Source organism: Rousettus aegyptiacus, unplaced genomic scaffold, assembly GCF_014176215.1.
Source record: "Rousettus aegyptiacus isolate mRouAeg1 unplaced genomic scaffold, mRouAeg1.p scaffold_m13_p_14, whole genome shotgun sequence".
In the NCBI taxonomy this organism is placed as follows: Eukaryota; Metazoa; Chordata; class Mammalia; order Chiroptera; family Pteropodidae; genus Rousettus; species Rousettus aegyptiacus.
The window spans coordinates 58452033-58470703 of record NW_023416289.1 but is presented as its reverse complement, the minus strand read 5'-3'; the positions used below and the strand labels follow the sequence as shown (position 1 = coordinate 58470703).

Sequence of the window (18671 nt, the reverse complement as noted above, 5' to 3'; positions counted from 1 at the left end):
AGAGCGATGGCGCCCAGGACGATTTTCTGTGAAGCAGGAGCACTGGGTTCCAGATACGGAGGTACACGTGGCTGAGAACCGGACAGCCTGGGGGCGCTCCAGCCAGCCGGCTGTCCTCCCCATCTCCGCCTCTCCGGGGTCCCCGTGCACAGAGCCAAAGCTTTGTCTTCTTCCAGACAGCCTGCACACATTCTCGGTTGCAACGCAGAGGTCCAGCGTGTGGATAGATCCGGGAAGAGAGTCCTGCGACCCGGAAAATCATGACGGCCGATATTTGTACTCGGCTCTCAAGGAGGCCTCCTAGGGGTTCCTGTGGAACCCCTAGATTTGAGTAGCCTCTGAGCCTGACAGCAGAAACTAGTTGCCAAGACATTCGTATAGTATTATTTAGCACTTGTCTATGTATTCGAGCGTTGGCGATGATTGGCGATGCCTACCCCAAATTTCCGCAACTTATCACCACCTCCCCGCATCTCAGCCCAGCAATTAACGACAAGGGAGATGCTTCTTCGTGGGGAACCTTTTTATTTCCATAGAGAAATGGGGCCTTGTATGTATCTCATCACTATGGTTAGAACCTTCATCGAACCCATTTACAGTCGGATCAAGTTATTTAGAAGCAAATCGCATTGGGAGTTTTTTTCTTTTGTTTTGTTTTTCCCAAAGAGCCAAGCGAAGTCCTTCGAAACGCAGAAAATTCTTCTTCTTGTCTAAAAAGAGCTTACTGCCCGATGCAAGCAGACAGTTTAACTTCCATACTTGCGCAAGCTCTCTTAGTAGGCCTTAGAAAGTTTGATCTGCCCTCGGCTTTCAATAAATGTCCCCACCTCCCATTTTATCCTCCTCTCGATAGTAACAAACTCCAGTGACCCTTCAGATGCGTTGTCTTGGATAAGTCATTTGCACTAACAAGATTATTTTGGAACAAATGGCGTTAAGAACAGCCCTAAAACACTGGAATTAGGATGCCAAGCTCATCTGAAATTTATAACATTTCTATTAGTTTAAGCAGAGGTGAAATTTGAAATATTTTAGAATTCTGTCTCTTAATTTTCTTTCTTTCTTTCTTTTTTTTCCCCCCCTCCTTTCTTAGCCCTCTAACTCGCCCCCTGAAACGAAATCTTGTGTGGATCCCCAATATGTGAAGTTTATCGGAGACATAGCTCTTGGCCTCTCCCTCCACCCTTCCTAAGGCATTGTGGCCCTTAAGGCACCTCCAGGGGATTAGAGACCGGTGGGTCACAGCGGGAGACAGGTTATCTGTTCTACCCCATGGTTTAGGACACACATCAGCTGATCAGGCAAAAGAGTTGGCAGAGCCAGGACTAGGGCCTTAAAAATAAGGTTTAGGGATCAAATAAAAACACAGAGGCCCTTCAAGGGGCCAGGAAAAGCACTCACCCCAGTTACGTGCCTGGCCACATTCAATCCTTCCCCCATAGCGCAAGGCGATGTTGTCTCATACGTCCACTGAGGCACCCGAGTCCTTTGTCACACCGCCGCCGGTCAATGACAAAGCCTGGATATAAACTCGCTTCCCTCTGACCCCGACGTCCTGCACTGATCTGAGCACTGCCCTTTCTCTCCTGCTGTGTCTGCAAAGTGGAGGGTGAGTTTAAGCATCTCAAAACTTGACATGCTGACTTTCCCTTAAGATCAATTTTTTTTTTTTTTTTTTTAAGTAGACAGATGTGGTTTGGGCCCTTAACATGTGGCCAGGCTGGCACAGAAGTGGGCGTAGGCTGCTTCTAAATCGTTGTCATTAATTTTGCCAGCGTAGCTTCTGGATTGGTAGATTCGTTTGCCGTTTGACATTTTCTGGAGATTGTGTATTCAATTTCTATCACGTCCTTCCTCCCTCAGGGGAAGCCCAGCGTGTCCAGGGGCCACATCAGGCGACGTGCCTCCGGAAGTCAGAACTGCCCAGCGGGAGAGGTTGGGGCGAATGGCAGTATTCAAGAGCGGGTGGATTTTTTCTCCTTTCGCCAACGCACCCTGACGTGCGTTGATCTGCAAGCTGACCATGGCCGTTCCTCGCTTGTTCTTCACTTTCATGGATCCGTCTTTCAGAAAACTCCTCAGGGTGTTTAGGACCCAGTTCAAGGTTTCTCTGTCGATAAATAGGTTTCCATTCTTTACACTGTCAGGGTCCAGTGTGAAGACAGAGGAGGGAAACCCCAGATAAAGGAAAGAGGGCCACTGGCTGCTTTTCCCTGGCTGCTTGAGAGGTGGACTAATTCGCAGATTGTTCGTGTTCATTGGAAAAGCAGAACATGCCCCTTAGAACGGAGCAGTGACACGTGCCCCCTGCACCTCTGCTCGCGTGGGCACCAGGAGACTTGAAAGCGAGCCAGGATTTGAAAATACTGCATCCTGATAATGTTGTTGTTGTTTTTAAACACCTGGCTAATTTAATATGAAGTGTTTGCCCTTCATTTTTTCTGGCAGTGGGTTTTCTATGTAGGTGGCGGATTTCCTATACATTTTGAAGTTCCAGGGGAGGAGAGTTAGTTGCAAGATTCTGCCTCTGTGACAGCAGAGCAGGGCGATTTCTTAATTTCCCGTTGTCACCACGTGTGTGTGGCGGGTGCTGGATGTCACTGAGCGGGGTCCTCTTCCCCCCCACCCCCAGACTGTTGGAGGGGCACAGGCGCGTTACCGCAAAGGAATGAAAGTGGCCTTTTTAGGAAGTCCCAATTTTGACCCTTGAAGAAAGATCACCTTTTCCCTCAATCTGTGCTTTGGTCGAGATCGCTGTCTCCGATTCCTTGTGGGTGAACCTGGTATTTCGAGTATGACCGAGCCGATTAAGAGTCCTGAGGCGCTTCCTCGACTGGGGTTTAGAAATTTCAAAAGATCGGAGTCGGGGACAGGAGGGATCGTGGGCATGGGCATGCGGTGTGGAGGACGGAAGCCACAGGCTCCGGCTTGGGCCGAGGGTGTGAGCCAAGGTCTTAGCCTCCGTGGAGCAGGAGGGACTGGGCTTGGGGGACGGTTTAGGCGCTGTTATTAAATGGGGGCGAGAGAGTACAGTTGGGGTGCACACGCATTTAACAGGCTTTTCTTAGACTGCGAGGAGTGTGTTTGTGGCGTCGGGAGGATGTTACCTCGAATAGGCAGTTTCAGAATCGGAAAATCAATTTCGAAATGTCCAACAGTATCAGAGGGGACTTGTGGTATGTTTACCGAAAGGCATCATCGCGTGCTTAGAAGGTGGAGTGAGGCTTCTCTTTCCGTGGGGCTGCGGGACCCTCCCATCAGGGTGTGGCAGGAGCCCCGGGCTCGGGGTGCAGGTGACCTGTGTGTGGAGTGACTCAGCCCTCTGAACTTCACTTTCTTCACCTGCCAAATGAAGACAGAGACATTCCACTGAATGCCAGCCCCAGAAAACCGTGACTCCTTCCCTTCGAGCGCGCGCCGCATTTCAAAGGATGCTCCAGACTCCTTCCTGCGGCAGCAGAGCGAAACAAAGCCGCTCAGCCCGGCCCGGGGGCGGGGAGTGGCCTTAGGTGAGAGGTCCTCCTGGGTGAATGGAAAACCGAGAAGGCTTTTTCCCCCTCCCTGCGGCGGGCTCCACTTAACAAGCCGAGCACAGAGCCTGGCTGGGGCTGCCCTGAATGAACAAACGCTGACTTCAGCCTTTACCCTGGGTTTCAGGTCACTCCGATTGTTTGCAAAACATGTTCTTTTTTTGTCACTTGCCAGTACTTGTTCCCTCTGTGAGTAAAACACAAACACGTATGAGCGATATTGTGCTGTGCCTCGGGCTCGCCGGCCTCCCGGGCCCTCTGCCGGGGGACGAGGATGTGTGGGAACTCGGGGGAACGGCGGCCGTTTCTGCCGTGAAGTTTAAGGAAGTTGCTACAGAGTTTATTCCTTAAGAGAAGAAGAAGAAAAAAGAGAACTCTTTTAACATTTTCAGATCCTTATTTTCACTTTATTCAACTCGAGGATTTGGGATAAGATTTTCGGAAGAAGAGATTTATGCTCGAGATCCTTTTTTGTTGTTGTTGTTGGGTAACTTGGGCAGTTTGGGGTTGCACCGTGTTTGCAGAAAGAGTTAAGAAGTTGACTTGGGAGGCACCGTTATGTACTCTAGAAGTGGCTTATCCTCTGGTCCCTTCATTTAGCACATCAACCTGACACACTCGTGGTGTGCCGCACACGTGACTGCGTGGGCATGTGAGTGGCCTCGGATACAAGCGGACCCCCCCTCCCTTGTGTCCATGAATTTTTTTTTTTTGTACAAATTGCTTCCGTCTTCAGACCAAGGACGGAAAGAAAGGGTGGTCCTTAGCCTTGCTTTCTCAGTTCAAGGCCTCTTTTTTTTTTTTTTTTTTTTTGTACCGTAGAGCTGCCTGCTTGTTTTTTAAATACAGTTCTCCCGAAATCTTCCGTTCTTCCACCATTCAAGACAAATTCCTTCGAACCCCGAAAGTCAGGATCTAGGCTAGAGCAGATGATGTTTGGGAGGCAATTAAAAGATGAGGATGTGGGGCAGGGGAAAGGTCATCGAAACCGGAAGGAGAGAGAAACCCACCAGCATCTCCCCGCACGAGGCAGGCTCGCCAACACACAAGGGTCAGGCCACTTGTCGTGATTAAGGGGTGAGTGAGTGGCATTGTCTGAAGGACAAGCCCTTGAATGGCCTACCCTACTTTTCAGACCTATAGGCTTTGTCACATTTCTCCTCAGTTCCAGCTTTCTCAGACCCCCCCGGAGTGATGTTGGGTGGCATGCGGCCATCTAATTCACTTTTGAATTTGAATACTACTCAGGAAAAAAAAAAAAACAAAAAAACAAAAAAACAACCCAAACCCCGAATATCTAAAATCAGAAACATACTAGATATTTCACGGGTCAGAGATCAAATACAAATTTATTCTTGAACGTTTCCTCAGTAATTGGAAAAAGCAGAACGTGTCCTGGACATTCACGACCGAAACACACTTGTTTCAACGAACGTTTTTCACACGAGATGCTTGGGTTGGCTTTTCGGTTGAACCCGATTTTACCCGTCACTTACGAAAACAAACAACAACAAAAGATTCGACTATCAGGGCTAAAAAAAAATAATAAAGGGGTGGGAGTCTTAAACTTCACATAAGTCTTAAAATAGGAACCAACAGAATCCTATGGGAATGGCAAGGTGTGTGTGTGTGTGTGTGTGTGTGTGTGTGTGTGTGTGTGTGTTTTAAATAGTAATCTTCTCAAGGACAGTTATATTTGTATGTTTTTTTCAAGGAACTTTGGGATCATCGGATTCAATATATTGATTTTTTTTGTGTGTGTGGGCGTAGGTGTTTTGCGGTCCAGTTCTCTAAAAAAAAACTGCTTCTCATAAGGTTCTTGTTGTCATTTCGTTAATCAGACAGTGTGGCCATTTGGGACGGCCCGTTCCTCTTTCTTCCCCTATCAGAGAATTTACTGTACTTTGAAAATCCAGTGGCTCTTTTGTGGTTTCTCCACAGTAGTAAAAATACTTTAACTTGGGGAAATGGGGCCAGTAATCAGATAAGATAACAGGAAAGAAAAATGCGGTGTTCTCACAAACATATGCCCTAAAATGTATGTTTACAAGTCCAAAAGGAACAAAGATCAGGAAGGAGCGGGATCAAAGGTGAGAGGGCCAGGGCAGGAGGGAGGTAATAAATGACTTAAAGTTTGCTGGTTGTTGTCACTGTTCTCTGTGTTTCTTAACTGCATGGGGGGGGGAGGATAGGTATTTTTCTTCACCTAAAACAAATACTTTCAAGGCTGCATTTAAAAAGCATGTTCATCTTTAAGGGCTTAAACAAACTTAAATATATAGTAAAAACAGAAACCGCCATGAAGAAAACGTTGGGGAGGGGGGAGCCCCAGCCTCACTAGCAGCCACGGAACTGAGATGCGATATCTATTTCCACTTGCGACATCAGGAAAGAAAGAAAAACTACAGGCCGTTTTTTTCTTTCTTTCGACGAAGATGAACCGCTCTCGAGGCTGCAGCGAAGAATGCATTATGGTCTCTCAAAGCATTTCTCGGAACAGGATTCCAAAAAGGACTTCGCAGAGTCGCGAGGTCATCGGCGAGGTGTGCGACCCAGGAAGGGGGCAGCTCTGGGGGTGCCGTTTCTAACCCTTCGTTCCACACCTGTGGAGAGGCTTCACGCACACTGAACAAACCCCCCTCCGTGCGCCCCTCGTATATTGTTCACCATCCCCTGCTAACCGGTTCTGTCCGCGTTAATAAAATTTCATCCAAAACGTTGTCTGCTGGCCTCTAAATCGTCTTCCCGCAAGCGGCTGTGTTTAGTTCATTCGCTCCAACTAGGTTGGCGTAAATGTTTGTGTCTGTGGAAAGGGGGTTCCGCGCGCGGCGTGGAGGCCCTGTGCCTTTCGAACTCACGATTTCTACCAAAATAAATAGGAAGAAGGGACGTGAGTGGCCGTAGCTGGACAGCACGGCACTCCCAGTTGGTGTGCGCAGTAGGCGATCGACCAGTGACATTGATATTTTTCTTTGTCCAACACCAGCATGGCATGTAATCGCCCAGAAACGGGCCCTAACACTGGTTTTAAGAGACACAGCCAAAACCACAAAGCCAGAGGCCTCTCTCTCCGAGCCTGGCCTCTTCTTGGACGAGACAGCCCCCGATTTGTCCCTACGGGACACAGGCCTGCCTTGTTAGGAAATCAGCAAAGTTTAGGAGCCCACAATACCTCACGTAACTCTGTGTACAGAAACGGAGAGTAGAAATAGGACCGTAAGCACGAACCACCAGACAAGTTATAAATATAGAATACTCCCTCAATTCCACTTTAGTTAGTCATGGAGGGAGAGTGTGAGTTTTATAAACTTATAAGGAATATACAAACAGTTCCAAATTTAAAATAACTTGGAGTAATTTTTAAGTGTGTGAAAAGAATATTTTTTCCACCCTGTCCATTTAGGCATCTGTGACAGGCAGTAGTAAGTGATCGGTGTCTTTATGTGTCCATGCTGGTGACCACAGCATTAGAAAAATAGTTTAAAAAGAAATCAACCCATTTTGGGGGGATTTCTCTCTCTCCCTCTCTTTTTTGAGGAACACTTAAAAAAATAAAAGACGGAGTGGGCCTGAGTTGTGTGTGAGGGGTACTGTCCCCATGAAGAAGCCGACCTCTCGTGAGCAGAGTAAGTCCTATTTGGACACCTCATATATTCTTTTCCTTTTTAAAACTTTTTCTCCCAGGAAAACTTGCCTGCCTTTCCCAAATTTGTATTTAGGCTTTGAATATGAGTTTAGAAGAAAAAACTGGGTGACGATTTTAAAATATGATATTTAAAAAAAAAAAAACAGAATATTGTTTTCTAAAAATAAAAAGAGAGGGCAGTCCTCCGTCCCACCCCCCCCCCCCACCACACACACACTGTCTGATGTTATTCATTTAGTTTTCCCTCACGCCACCTAAGGAGACCTTTCTGTGATGTGGCATCAACTTCATTTGCCAGAGCCTTCCGCAGAGATTCAGCTCATTAGCGGATTTCATCCTCCATCCGCAGAGCAGGTAGGAGGGGCCCAGGCTCGGTGACCTGTCCCCCACAGATTAGATGGCCGTTCCTCCTTCCTAAGATCAGAGAATGACACAATTTAGTTCGTTTAAGAGGCATCGGGTCTTTCTTTAGAATAAATGTAGGCGGTGAATAGAGTCTGGGCTTCAAGTGGACCTCTCCACCACCTTCCCACGGAGGTACCTGTGATTTTTATCGGGGCAGGTGAATAGGAGGGTCGGCAGGGCTGGTTTGGCCACCTGTGGAGCACAAAAGTCAAAATTTGAGAAAGAAAAGAAAGAGGAAGGAAATACCGACGCACGCCACAACATAGATGAACCCCGAAAAACAGCGTGCTAAGGGAAGGGGGCCCTGTTGTACGATCCCATTTACGTGACACTTCCAGAGGAGGCAAATTCGCAGAGACAGAAAGTAGCTTAACAATTGCCTCAGGCTGGAGAGGGACCTGGGGTGGGGCGGCGGAGGTGGCTAAACTGGGTCTACGGGTTCTCTTTGGGGGTGACATTTACACAACTCGGTGACTATACTATAAAAGGGATCGATTGGGCTCCTTTAAATGGGTGAATTGTATGTGGATGATATCTCAGTAAAACCGTTATAAAAAAATGTGCAAAGGAAGGGGAAAAAAAAAACAAAACCCCACAGCCACCAAAAGCAGCGGCCGAGCCAGAGGAGGGTGTCTGAGCCGCCCCGTGCTCCTCACGCAGCCTCCGGCATTCATCGTAATCCCGCTTTGAAGGCTGCTCTTTCTTCTTTACTCTCACTAATGAGCTCTTGACATTTTTATTTAATAATGGTGCTGTTAGAACTCCCCTCCTTCTGGTTTCTCGGTGGCCTTTTTTTTTTTTTTCCTTCTTCTTCTTCTTCTTTTTTTCTTTTTCTGTTTTCTCAATATTCCGCCCAGCGCTGCTTGTGGAATCCTGGAGACGAATGTGATCCAATGGGCATTGTCTGTAGGTGATTATTTCTCTTGCTCCTTAATAAAATGTTCGCAGATGCGTTTCAGCAGCCGGCCTGACATGGTTTCCCAAACCTCTCGGCTTACCTTGTGTACGAGACAGTGAGGGTCTCCTTGGAACCGGCTGTGTCTGTGAGCCTTGATTATATTTGTTTATCTGACCAAGGGGGAAGGCACAGACTGTTTTTCTTCTCCGCGAAAGACCCGAGTTTCCAGCCCTGCCGAGACACACGCACTGGTGATAAGAAGGCACTGCGGTTATCTCGGGAATAGGACTTGTTTGGGTGGAACAGATCTTATGGGTCGTCGAGCCTCCCTGAGTCTCCTCGGTCTCACAGCCATTTATACGCAATTGCGTTGGCCCCCGAGAATTTGCCCTACGAGCTTCCTGTCACCCGAGCTGCCGCCTCGGCGTTGCGCTTACCAGTGACCCTGGCTGATAAACCGGACAGGTGTCGGCCTTGCAATTTGTGCTAGAAAACATCGCACGGGGTCCTCTCGGCCGCAACTCACTGATGACGATGGCTCGGTGGGCACGTGCCATCTCCTTACCCGGGTGCTCGGCCTTTCTCCGGCGTCACGTTCCATGGGTTCTGTCCTTCCTGCGGTCCGAGCGGCACCTCTCAGGGAGGTGAGGGTGCCCCGGCTCGCAATTTATTTCTCAGTGATGGGCGCAGGCTTGAAAAGTGGCGTGAGAAGTACTTTCTAGTCCTCCCGTTTCAGAGAGGGCAGACGGGCTGGAGCATCACGCCACCGTGGGGCAGGATGGGTGAAGAGGCTGTGACCAGTGGACCGGTCTGAGTTGGAAGCCCAGGTGTACATACAGCCTGACAATTACTTAATTGGACAATTAATAGCCCCGGACAGTTATTAGAACCCCGTGCCTCCGTTTGGTCATCTACAAATGAGGACAAGAATACTCACCTCGTGCCATTGTTAAACGTTAAATAACGTATGTAAGATACTAAATGTACTGTGAGACATATGGAAAATGCTCGATGAATAATAACTATATGTTCATCAAAAGCCCCGTGTTCGGACAAACCGCATTCACACGGGAGAGACTCAGTCGGTAACTGTGAAAGGGAGAAGGAGTTGGAGGCGGTCAGAAGCTCAGACCGAACTCCCTCCGCGAGGCGATGGCGGTGGTTTGAAGATCATACCGAGACCCCGCGCTTACTGCCCGGGTCTCAGTCCCCTCGTAGTCCGCGCTCTTCAGACCTCTTCTGCAGTGTCGAGAGGCGGTCTGGGGACAGGCGTCAAGGAACAGTGGTTTTTGTGCATGCCACACGAGCCGTGACTGAGCGAGGCCTTCAGAAGGAGGCCAGGATCGCCGACTTGGAATTTCGAGTCTGAGTCTTTGCAAGTCTGACCTGCACGGAGAGCGGCCGCCTTCCCCGAGTATCAGCCCGGTAAGCCCGGGAGCACGCCGTTGGGAACTACCTTCTCGACGGCTGTTAAGGACGAGCTTGGTGAAGACTAGTGCTGGCTGGCAGAGAACGTGAACCCCTTCATCTTTGCTCTGAGGCTCACCTGGGTTTTGTGGAGAACTGTCCGGGACAGGCCTGAATGAGATGGAGGACTTCCAAACTTCCTTGGGACTCTTACGAATCTGGAATTTGATGAAAGGGAGAAAGTAATGTATAAATGCATCGCTCGTGGACAAAAGACAGATCTTATGGCCCCGGACGCTTCTTGCACAAGGTTGCCCGCTGTTGTGTGCTCTGAAGCTGTCCAGGAGGCCGGTGTCACCTCAGCTGGAGTGGAGACTGAGAGATGACAGTTAAAGGGAGAGGAGTGACAAGGAGTATGAAACTTCTTGTCCCCTGCACCTACACCCCCCGCCATTTCAGCAAGTTTATATGTCAGCGGAAGGATGTCTTGTCAAGAGGCCTTCTCGTTAGGAACGAAGCCGACCGAAAACGGTCTTGCAAACCCCTTCGAAGGCTGCAGGAAGGAGCTCTCTTGTGCATACTGAATTTGGGCGGAAGTGAGAGCGTTTAGGGTCACTACTTTCAAACACCGACTGGTTCCGAAATCGTGGCCCACCCCTAGCCAGCCCCTGCCATGCTCACGTCCGGTTCTGTTCCTTCTGCATGCCTCCGAGTGCAAGCCTAAGCTCTGGTTCTCACGAGGACCTTTCCGATTTTAACCATCGAATGTATCTTTTCCGGCTGCCCCTGGGGGAATATTTTATCCTGCCCAGGAGGTGTTTTCTTTCCTCATTGAGAAGAGAAACATCATTGCAAATGTGATTTCCTTTAGGAAATATTTAAGATACAGGGGTTGCCAATTGAACTTCCTTCTGTTACGCGTAAGGCTTGGGCATCATGGCTTCTGTGTGTTTAGAAGTTGTTTTAAAATCTACCTGGAATTTTTAGGTGGCTGTTCTGGGCATGTTGTCCGTTAGTCACTTGTCACGGCGTCACGGAACTTGACATGCCTTCTTGTCTTTCTTTTGAGAAGAGCGTGCTTTTCTGTGTGTGTGTGTGTGTGTGTGTGTGTGTGTGTATATATACTCGATTCGTGTGTGTGTGTAGCTCACACATAATTGTATATATCTCCCCAATTTGTGTGCGTGTGTGCGCGTATGTGTGTGTGGGGGGGGGCTCACGCATAGTCGTAGCAGGCTCATTTTCATTTTATTTCATGGATCTAAGCGTTTTCACATAAGCGTGCTTTTGCACCCTGGCTGACTTACTTAGAGAGTCCACACTAAAAAGCTGGGCTAAAATACAGCAGCTCCGCTGGTCCCCCCTTTGAGAGATGGCCGTGCCTGGCCTGATCGGGTGGGGAGGGGTCTGTGCATGAGGACCACAGTGGTAACAGATGAAGATGATTTCGCAGGGCGAGAGCATCCGGGGCTGGCCGTGGGCTCCCGGGCCCAGGGTGGGTTTTCCTGGTGGGAACGAAGCCTGATTTACCAGACGTCTTAGCTGAAAAACTCAGCCTGGAGCTCCAAAACCAGCAGGTCACGAGGCCTCGGAAGGGACTCCGAGGTGGGAACTCCCTTTATCCCTTTATTCTGCATGATCTGACGACCAAAAAGAAAGTGAGGGGCCCAACCTCGGTTGAGCTATTTCTCTTCAGATCTTCGGTGCCACACGTGGGGGATGTAGAAGAAAAACTCCACGAAAATCATATCGTTACTTAAATTTGAACTAGGGATCCACTTGGCACTCCACACCTCCCTCTCTCCCAGTGGACAGTGTCCTCTCCATCTGTCTGCTGCCCACGCCCCGGGGTGTTGCCGGCTCAGCACACCCCCTGCCGGCCCCCCTGCCCCCCGAGTTACATCCGTGCTGCTGCATGCTGGGCTTTTCCGTTTGGATGTGTACACAAAACCAGGACATCCCGCATGGAGCTGATCTTTCTCTAACCCCTCCCAAAATTGTTTTTGCCACACTTTCCACTGCTTCCAAATTCTCCAGACGTATCTCGAATCTGCCCACTTCCCCCGTTGGCACACTGCCGCCTTGATCAGAGCCACCATCCCGGTTCACGGAGGTGGCCGTCGTGGCCCCGGGGGTCACCCTCCCGGTGCGTTTCTCACTTGACAGCCAGAGCGGAAACACACGCAGGCTCATGTGATGTCCTGCGTGGAATCTTTAGACAGCATGCCTTTCCTCTTAAGAGTTGTCAAAATTCCTATTTGTCAGTCAAAAGCCCTCCCTGCCGCTGTCTGCCTTGACTCTCGCTGTCTTCAGAGCCTCCGGTCCCCAAGCCTCAGTCCTGCAGCCACGCCTGACTGCAAGTCTGGTCCTCTCTGTCTTCAGCCCCTGTCAGCCTTGCCCATGCCCGAGGCACCTGCTGGCTGCCCCTGGCATTTCAAGCTTCAGCGCTTGTCCTCAGGGTGGGGACCCCGGGAGGGATGAGCTGTCTTGTACCGTCCTTGTCTGCAGGACCTACCTAGGCCTGGCCCATAAGGCTGATGTATTTCACATTCGAAACGAGCCTTCCTCATCCTATCACCTGTGGCTAAGTGCTCTCTAGAGGACAATGCCAACAGCCTTAAGGGGACTTACGTGATCAGTTGACCCAGCGGGGGTCTCTCCCATCCCCCTCCCCAGCCCCCACCACGGTATCTGATGGAGTCAGCTCCTCTCCTGGCTAGGCAAGAAAACCTTAACGTTTCTCTCGGCCCTGAATCTTCCTGATGCACTTTGGATGCTGAAGTTCACGTTCCTCGAGTTAGCAGCCATTCGGATCACCTTCGTGAACGATGTGTCCGTTAGAAAAGGCAAACGGCGGTATGACACTTAGTGTAGCCAAGAAATAACTAAGATGACCCTAAACTCGTCTGTATTTTGACTCGGAAGCTTGATCTCATTCAAACATCCGTGAACTAGTTCTATCCTTCAGAAATTATCTGGGATAAATTCATCTGCATTTTAAAACATCGTGCGCCTAAGTGGTCCCTTTCCATCATTTTGTTCCTTTGTGAAGATTTAGAATTTTCTCTCTTCTCTTCCAGCAAAGCACTTTAGTATCATATGATTTTTCAAATGGTTTCAGTGAAGTAAATAAAGCTTGTTAAAAAAAAAAATTACTGGCAAGAACAAAAACAAATGTTAAAAAAAAAAAAAAAAACCCTAGAAAGAATTTAATAAATGCAAGAACTCCAGAGAGGAAGAGAGTTACAGGCTGATAGATCTGATTTTTTTTTTCCAGTTCCCCAAAATGAAGAGAATGAGCTTTTAATACAGCGCCTCGTTTTTCATGTAACCGTGACCCCGAACCAATCGTTTCAGCGGTCAATGTGGGGGACACGTCGTTTGCTTTTCCAGCAGTTTAGATAGGCTTTTGTTTTTATTGTTGGTCATTGTAAGAATTCCGATGAATAGAAAGATTTCACGGAACAAACCAATTCGCCTTTTCCCCCTGTACGTTTGTTAGTTTATAGCTTCTTCCATCTTCCGTTTTTGAGAGCAGAGATGCCTGTCGCCCCGCTGGGTATGCTCCTCATTCGTGGAAGCCAGGCAAGAGCTTTCTCTTCCTTTCTCCCACAGCTCCGTAATTGGAAATTTGGTAACTGTACTAAATTTAAAGTTTTGGCATTTGTGTGGAGCAGCCATCCATCTGCTGGTGAGACGCACTGCCCAGGGCTTTTCAAGAAATCTTTTAATGGTCCTGAATACTACTAATATTTATATGCATCACGGTGAGACAAAATTTACAGCAGGCTTCTGGGGCTGGCTCCAGGACTCACTAATCCCGGACTTCCGTGTGTTCTCCTGCCTTCCAGGAGCCTCTCGAGGCGATGCTCAGCTGGGGGCACACTGGCTTCCATCCTGTAGCAGCTTCTTATTTACAGAGCGTGTCCTTTAGGAAAGAAGTCACCTCCCCTTTTGAGCTTCTGGCCCCCTCCTCCCATCCCCTTTCACTGCCCCGGAGCATTCGATGCATGTTTGTGCCCACTTTGTATCAGGCAACGTAAAGGAACCCCTGGGTGTGTGATCCCTTTCAGAGGATTTGGTCTGTCTATAAAGAACATGGTTTTTCCTAATTTAAGCTTTACCGAAATTCCTTCTGAGGTAGCTTCCATTGCAGAAACAAAACCCTTGTTTCTTGGCTTATCAATAGCTCTGAAGATGTGTCAATTGGGGGTTGATTCTGTTACGTAAAACAAATAGGCGTCAAACAAGATGAAATTTCCTTCCTCCCTCATGTGAGGAAGTCTAGAGGTAAGCCGTGCAGGGTTAGCCTACTGTCACAGTCAAGTGCAACCAAGTTCCTTTTATCTCACTCTGCCCTTCTTAGTGGGCCGCCTCATGGTCCAAAACGGCTGCTTGAACTTCGTGCATCACGCCTGCATTCCAGCCGCCAAGGAGGAGGAAGAGCGTACCTCCTCTGTTCTTGGGAGTCTTCTAGGAACTTTTGCACCCCCGAAGTGTGCTTCTGTTTCACCGTCTGGAACTTATGCCACTTCCGACTACAAGAGAGGCTGGGAGATGTAGCGTTAGCTGGGTGGCAAAATGCACCACTAACACGCAAGATTCTATGACAGTACTAGATAAGAACAGTAAATAATGGAAGGCAACCTGTCGTCTCTGCCAAAACATGATTTCAAAGGAGGAAGTTGCAAAATTATTTTCAGCTTGACGGTGTCGTGAGAATTTGTCTCTTTTCTTAAGAGGTGACAGTATTTGAGCGTCCCAAGTTTTGATATGCTTTTATTTTTATTTATTTTAATTTTTCAATTACAGTTGACATATGATATTATATTAGTTTCAGGTATACAACATAGCGATTAGATATTTATATACCTTACAAAGTTTTCACCCCAATAAGTCTGGTACCCAAATGACACTGTACATAGTTATTACGATATTATTGACTATATTCCCTATGCTGTACTTTACATCCCCAGGACTATTTTTAAAACTGGCAATTTGTACTTCCGTTTTGCATTCACCTGTTTTGCCGTGAAACAAGAACTCTGGGACACAGCTAGTGGTGTGCAAATTGGTACAAACTTTCCAGAGGACAGTCAATTCTGGAAATTAATTCTTATGAAATAGTTAAGGATCCTCATGAAGATCGCAGTGCTCATTGTAATAATAAGAGGTTGGGAACAAATGGGATGTCTAATAGGAGACTGATTATAACTTATCGCACACTATACTCTGGGATTCAATGTTGCTGTTAAATGATTGAGGAATTCACCATTTGCTATGCTAAAAAGAGCTTTTAAAATGGCATAATCCTTTTTAAATGGATATGTATATTTATATGTACATGCCCATGCATAAGAAAGGATCTGGGAGAATCCACATGGAAGTTTTCGATAAGGGGCAGGTGGACTAGATGGTCCCTATATGTATTTTTTGTCTTATCTGTGATCTTTGATTTTTTTTGAGCATGCGTCTTTATCATAAAAAACAGTAACAAGATCTTCACTAAATAACTCACGTCAGAGTCCATCAAACTTATACAAGTTTAAATAATTTTGTGTTTTCCAACTCAAGGAAAAAGTAGGAAGTATATTAAATACAAATCAGATTTCCTATTTTGTCAATTTATACTTTATTCGCAAGTGAGGCTAACAGCTCCGTTATGGAAATAAATACCAGCTCATCTCTTTGGGGTGCGAATTGTGAGTCTCTTGTTTTAGACACCTCTTTCACTTAATTTTACCACAGGGGGCTCACAGGAGGTGGTTCGTGATCTCCTGTGGTCCCCTGGGCTCAGAGACTCTACTCGCCCACCTGCTTTCTTGTATTTGAAAATAACCATCTCACGTGAGGTCTTCTCAGTGATAGAAGGTTAGGATGCGTGAATAACTTAATATCGTCCATTATGTAGGCCAAGAACTTTTCTGAAGCCATTTTATAAACGTGAATGTCATCATCTATACTATATTCTAGTTTAGTCATTTTTAAAATAATTAAGCAGTCGTGCAGTCTAAAGCTTTTTAAGATATTTCAGGAAGGAGCACATTCAGAATTCAGGACGAGTGGAACATAATGCTTTTAAAAGTACTAGCGAGCCGTCTTGCGCGCTTAGGGCTCCCTACGGCGTTCTGACTGCGCCGGGGCAGCCTGCATCGCCCCGTGTTAGAGGTGAGAAAGGAGAGGGTCAAGGTCATAGGAGCGAATGGCTGACTCATCCGAGACCCAAAGGCCCGGTGACTAGGAAAGGCGGGACCTTTCGCCCTGCGCTCCCGACTCGGAATGCAGAGTCCCCGCCCCCTGCGCCGATGAACCCCAACGCGGCCTGCGATGCCACTGGCCTGCGGGATGCGGCCGCCGCGCACCTGGCGCGGGCTGCAGAGCGCGGCGGGTTCCCGGGTGCGCAGACCCTGCGCGCGGCGCGTCGCTTCGGTCCACGGGGCGGGCCGGCGCGGGGGGGTCGGGAAGGGTCGGGAAGGGCCGAGGCGGCCGTGCCGGCCTCACCGCCCTGTCCTCTCTGCCCCACAGTGTGCCCGAGCGCGTGCGGGAAGCGGGCGTGCACCGAGGACAACGAGTGCTGCCACCCCGAGTGCCTGGGCGGCTGCAGCGCGCCCGACGACGACGCGGCCTGCGTGGCCTGTCGCCACTACTACTTCTCCGGCGTGTGCGTGACCTCCTGCCCGCCCAACACCTACCGCTTCGAGGGCTGGCGCTGCGTGGACCGCGACTTCTGCGCCAACATCCCCAACGCCGACGGCAACGACGTGGAGGGCTTCGTCATCCACGACGGCGAGTGCATGCAAGAGTGCCCCTCGGGCTTCATCCGCAACGGCAGCCAGAGGTCGGTGGCCCAGCCGGGTGGGGGGCTCAGGGTGGGGGGGCTCAGGGTGGGGCCTTGAGGAGGCCAAGGGAGGTGGGGCCCCTCGGGAGAGCTGGTGTAACTTCAGCTTTATCATCAGATTCTAGGAGCAATTGGCAAGTTTTTTCTCCCACCCCACCCCACCCCACCCCCGAGTCATGTTTTATTTTGGAGGAATACTGCCTGGCCCTCTGAAATTAAGTCCCCGACTTGCTGGCTCAGGTGCCCGAGGTCACCGTGTCCCTGAGCCCTGGCCAGGCCACCATCCCAGCAAGGCAGACTCTAGATGTAGGTTTTCCCGCGCCCCGCAGCCTGGGCCTCCGGAGAGCTTTGCGGGGGAAGGAGGAAGGCGGGACAAGCCCTCCCGCATCCTCCGGGCGGCCGGCGCCTCCAAACGCCTCTTCAGCTCGAGCTGGCGTCCGGTGCCCGCACCCGCTTCCTGAGAGTACCCCGCAGCGTAAATGCACCTACACGCCCCATCCGCACCTCTCCGTCACCCGCTCCACGTTCACCCTCCCCGCGTTTACCTCCGTGCCCCTCATTTTTCTTCCTAAATATTGAGACTTTGCTTGGAAAGCAAAGAGGTCCTTTGTGCAATCTATAAGCATATTGTCAGAATTCTTCCTTAGAAAAACATTTTTAAAGGGTTAGATGATTCCTAGACATTTTCTTCTTTCCAAAACATTTTTAAATTTATTTTTGCTTTTATCTTTAAATGTTTTTTTTTTTTCCAATCAGAGTTGGCATGCAGTATCCTAGACATTTTAGCAAAGGTACTTGGTTCAGAAATTGCTATTTGAATAAAATATTGGGGGGGGAGGGGATTAAATATATAGTTACCATATGACCTAGAAGTTAACAGCCCTGGATTTAATGAAAACATACATCCACAAAGAAACAAACACATATGTACTTGTTCATAGCAGCTTTATTTATAATAGCCAAAAATTGGAAACCACTCCAGTTTTTGCCCCACAGTAGGTAAACGGTTAAGCCAACTGTGGCACGTCCACACCAGGGAATATTACTCAACAATGAAAAATAACAGCCTTTTGAAATACGCGACAACTTGCATGCATCTCCAGGACATTACCCTGAAGGACGTAAAGGTAATCTAAAAAGGTCACATGCTAGATAATTCCTCGCACATAACATTCTCCAAATGACAGAATTAATTACAGAGGCATGGGATGGTCATGGTGGGTTAGGAATAGAGACGATCTTTGTGGTCTAGTTCAGTATCTTGACTGCAGCGGTGATTACAGAAGCAATGAAGTGACGTGAGATTACGTTTCTACTTTGTACCCGTGTTCACGTCCTGATTTTGATATTGTATCATCATTGTGTGAGCCGTAACCATTGAGGGAAACCGGGTGACGTGTATGCAGGACGCTTCTGTGCTCTTTGCCCCTTCACGTGAATCTATAATTATTTCAAAAGAAAGTTTTCTAAAAGGAGCGAGGGGGCAGTATTCGGTAGGTAAGTTAGAAGCGATAAAAGACTGGCAGAGAGTGCCAAAGGGAAGTGACCGCCTGGGCCAGAAGTGGGGGTACTGAGTGTGACGTTGGCCCAGTCTCGCCTCCCATTGTCCTGACTTAAAATAGGAAAATACCAGAGACCTTTTTTGACCCATTCAAAACACAATGCTTCGTCTCTGCCTTCAATATACAGTCAAGTTCCAGGGGTGGAAAAGGATTTTTAACGGAAAGAGCTGAAACATACGGGTTTTTTTTTTTTAAAAAAAACTTTTTTTTACATATCTTCATAAGATTTAGAAGATCATTCAAGTACAATAGTAGAAATATAACGGCTCTCCAGCGCCCCATCCCATTATTTACATACCCCATATCATGTTGTGTCATTTATTTCTTTTTGGAAGTCAACCCAAATTTTGAGCCTCGCTCTGTGGCTCAGCGGCTGGAGGAGCAC

At 48.5% G+C, this 18671-nt stretch overlaps 1 protein-coding gene across 3 annotated transcripts in view; it reads left to right on the top strand.

Annotated features, from left to right (window-relative positions):
- Window positions 1-18671, top strand: part of IGF1R (insulin like growth factor 1 receptor) — a 224543-nt gene that overhangs the window by 153055 nt on the left and 52817 nt on the right. For all 3 annotated transcript variants that reach the window (XM_036232021.1, XM_036232022.1, XM_036232020.1), the window contains exon 3: window positions 16412-16724. In XM_036232021.1, coding sequence (XP_036087914.1) covers window positions 16412-16724 — 313 coding nt within the window. The remainder of the gene's footprint in view (window positions 1-16411; window positions 16725-18671) is intronic.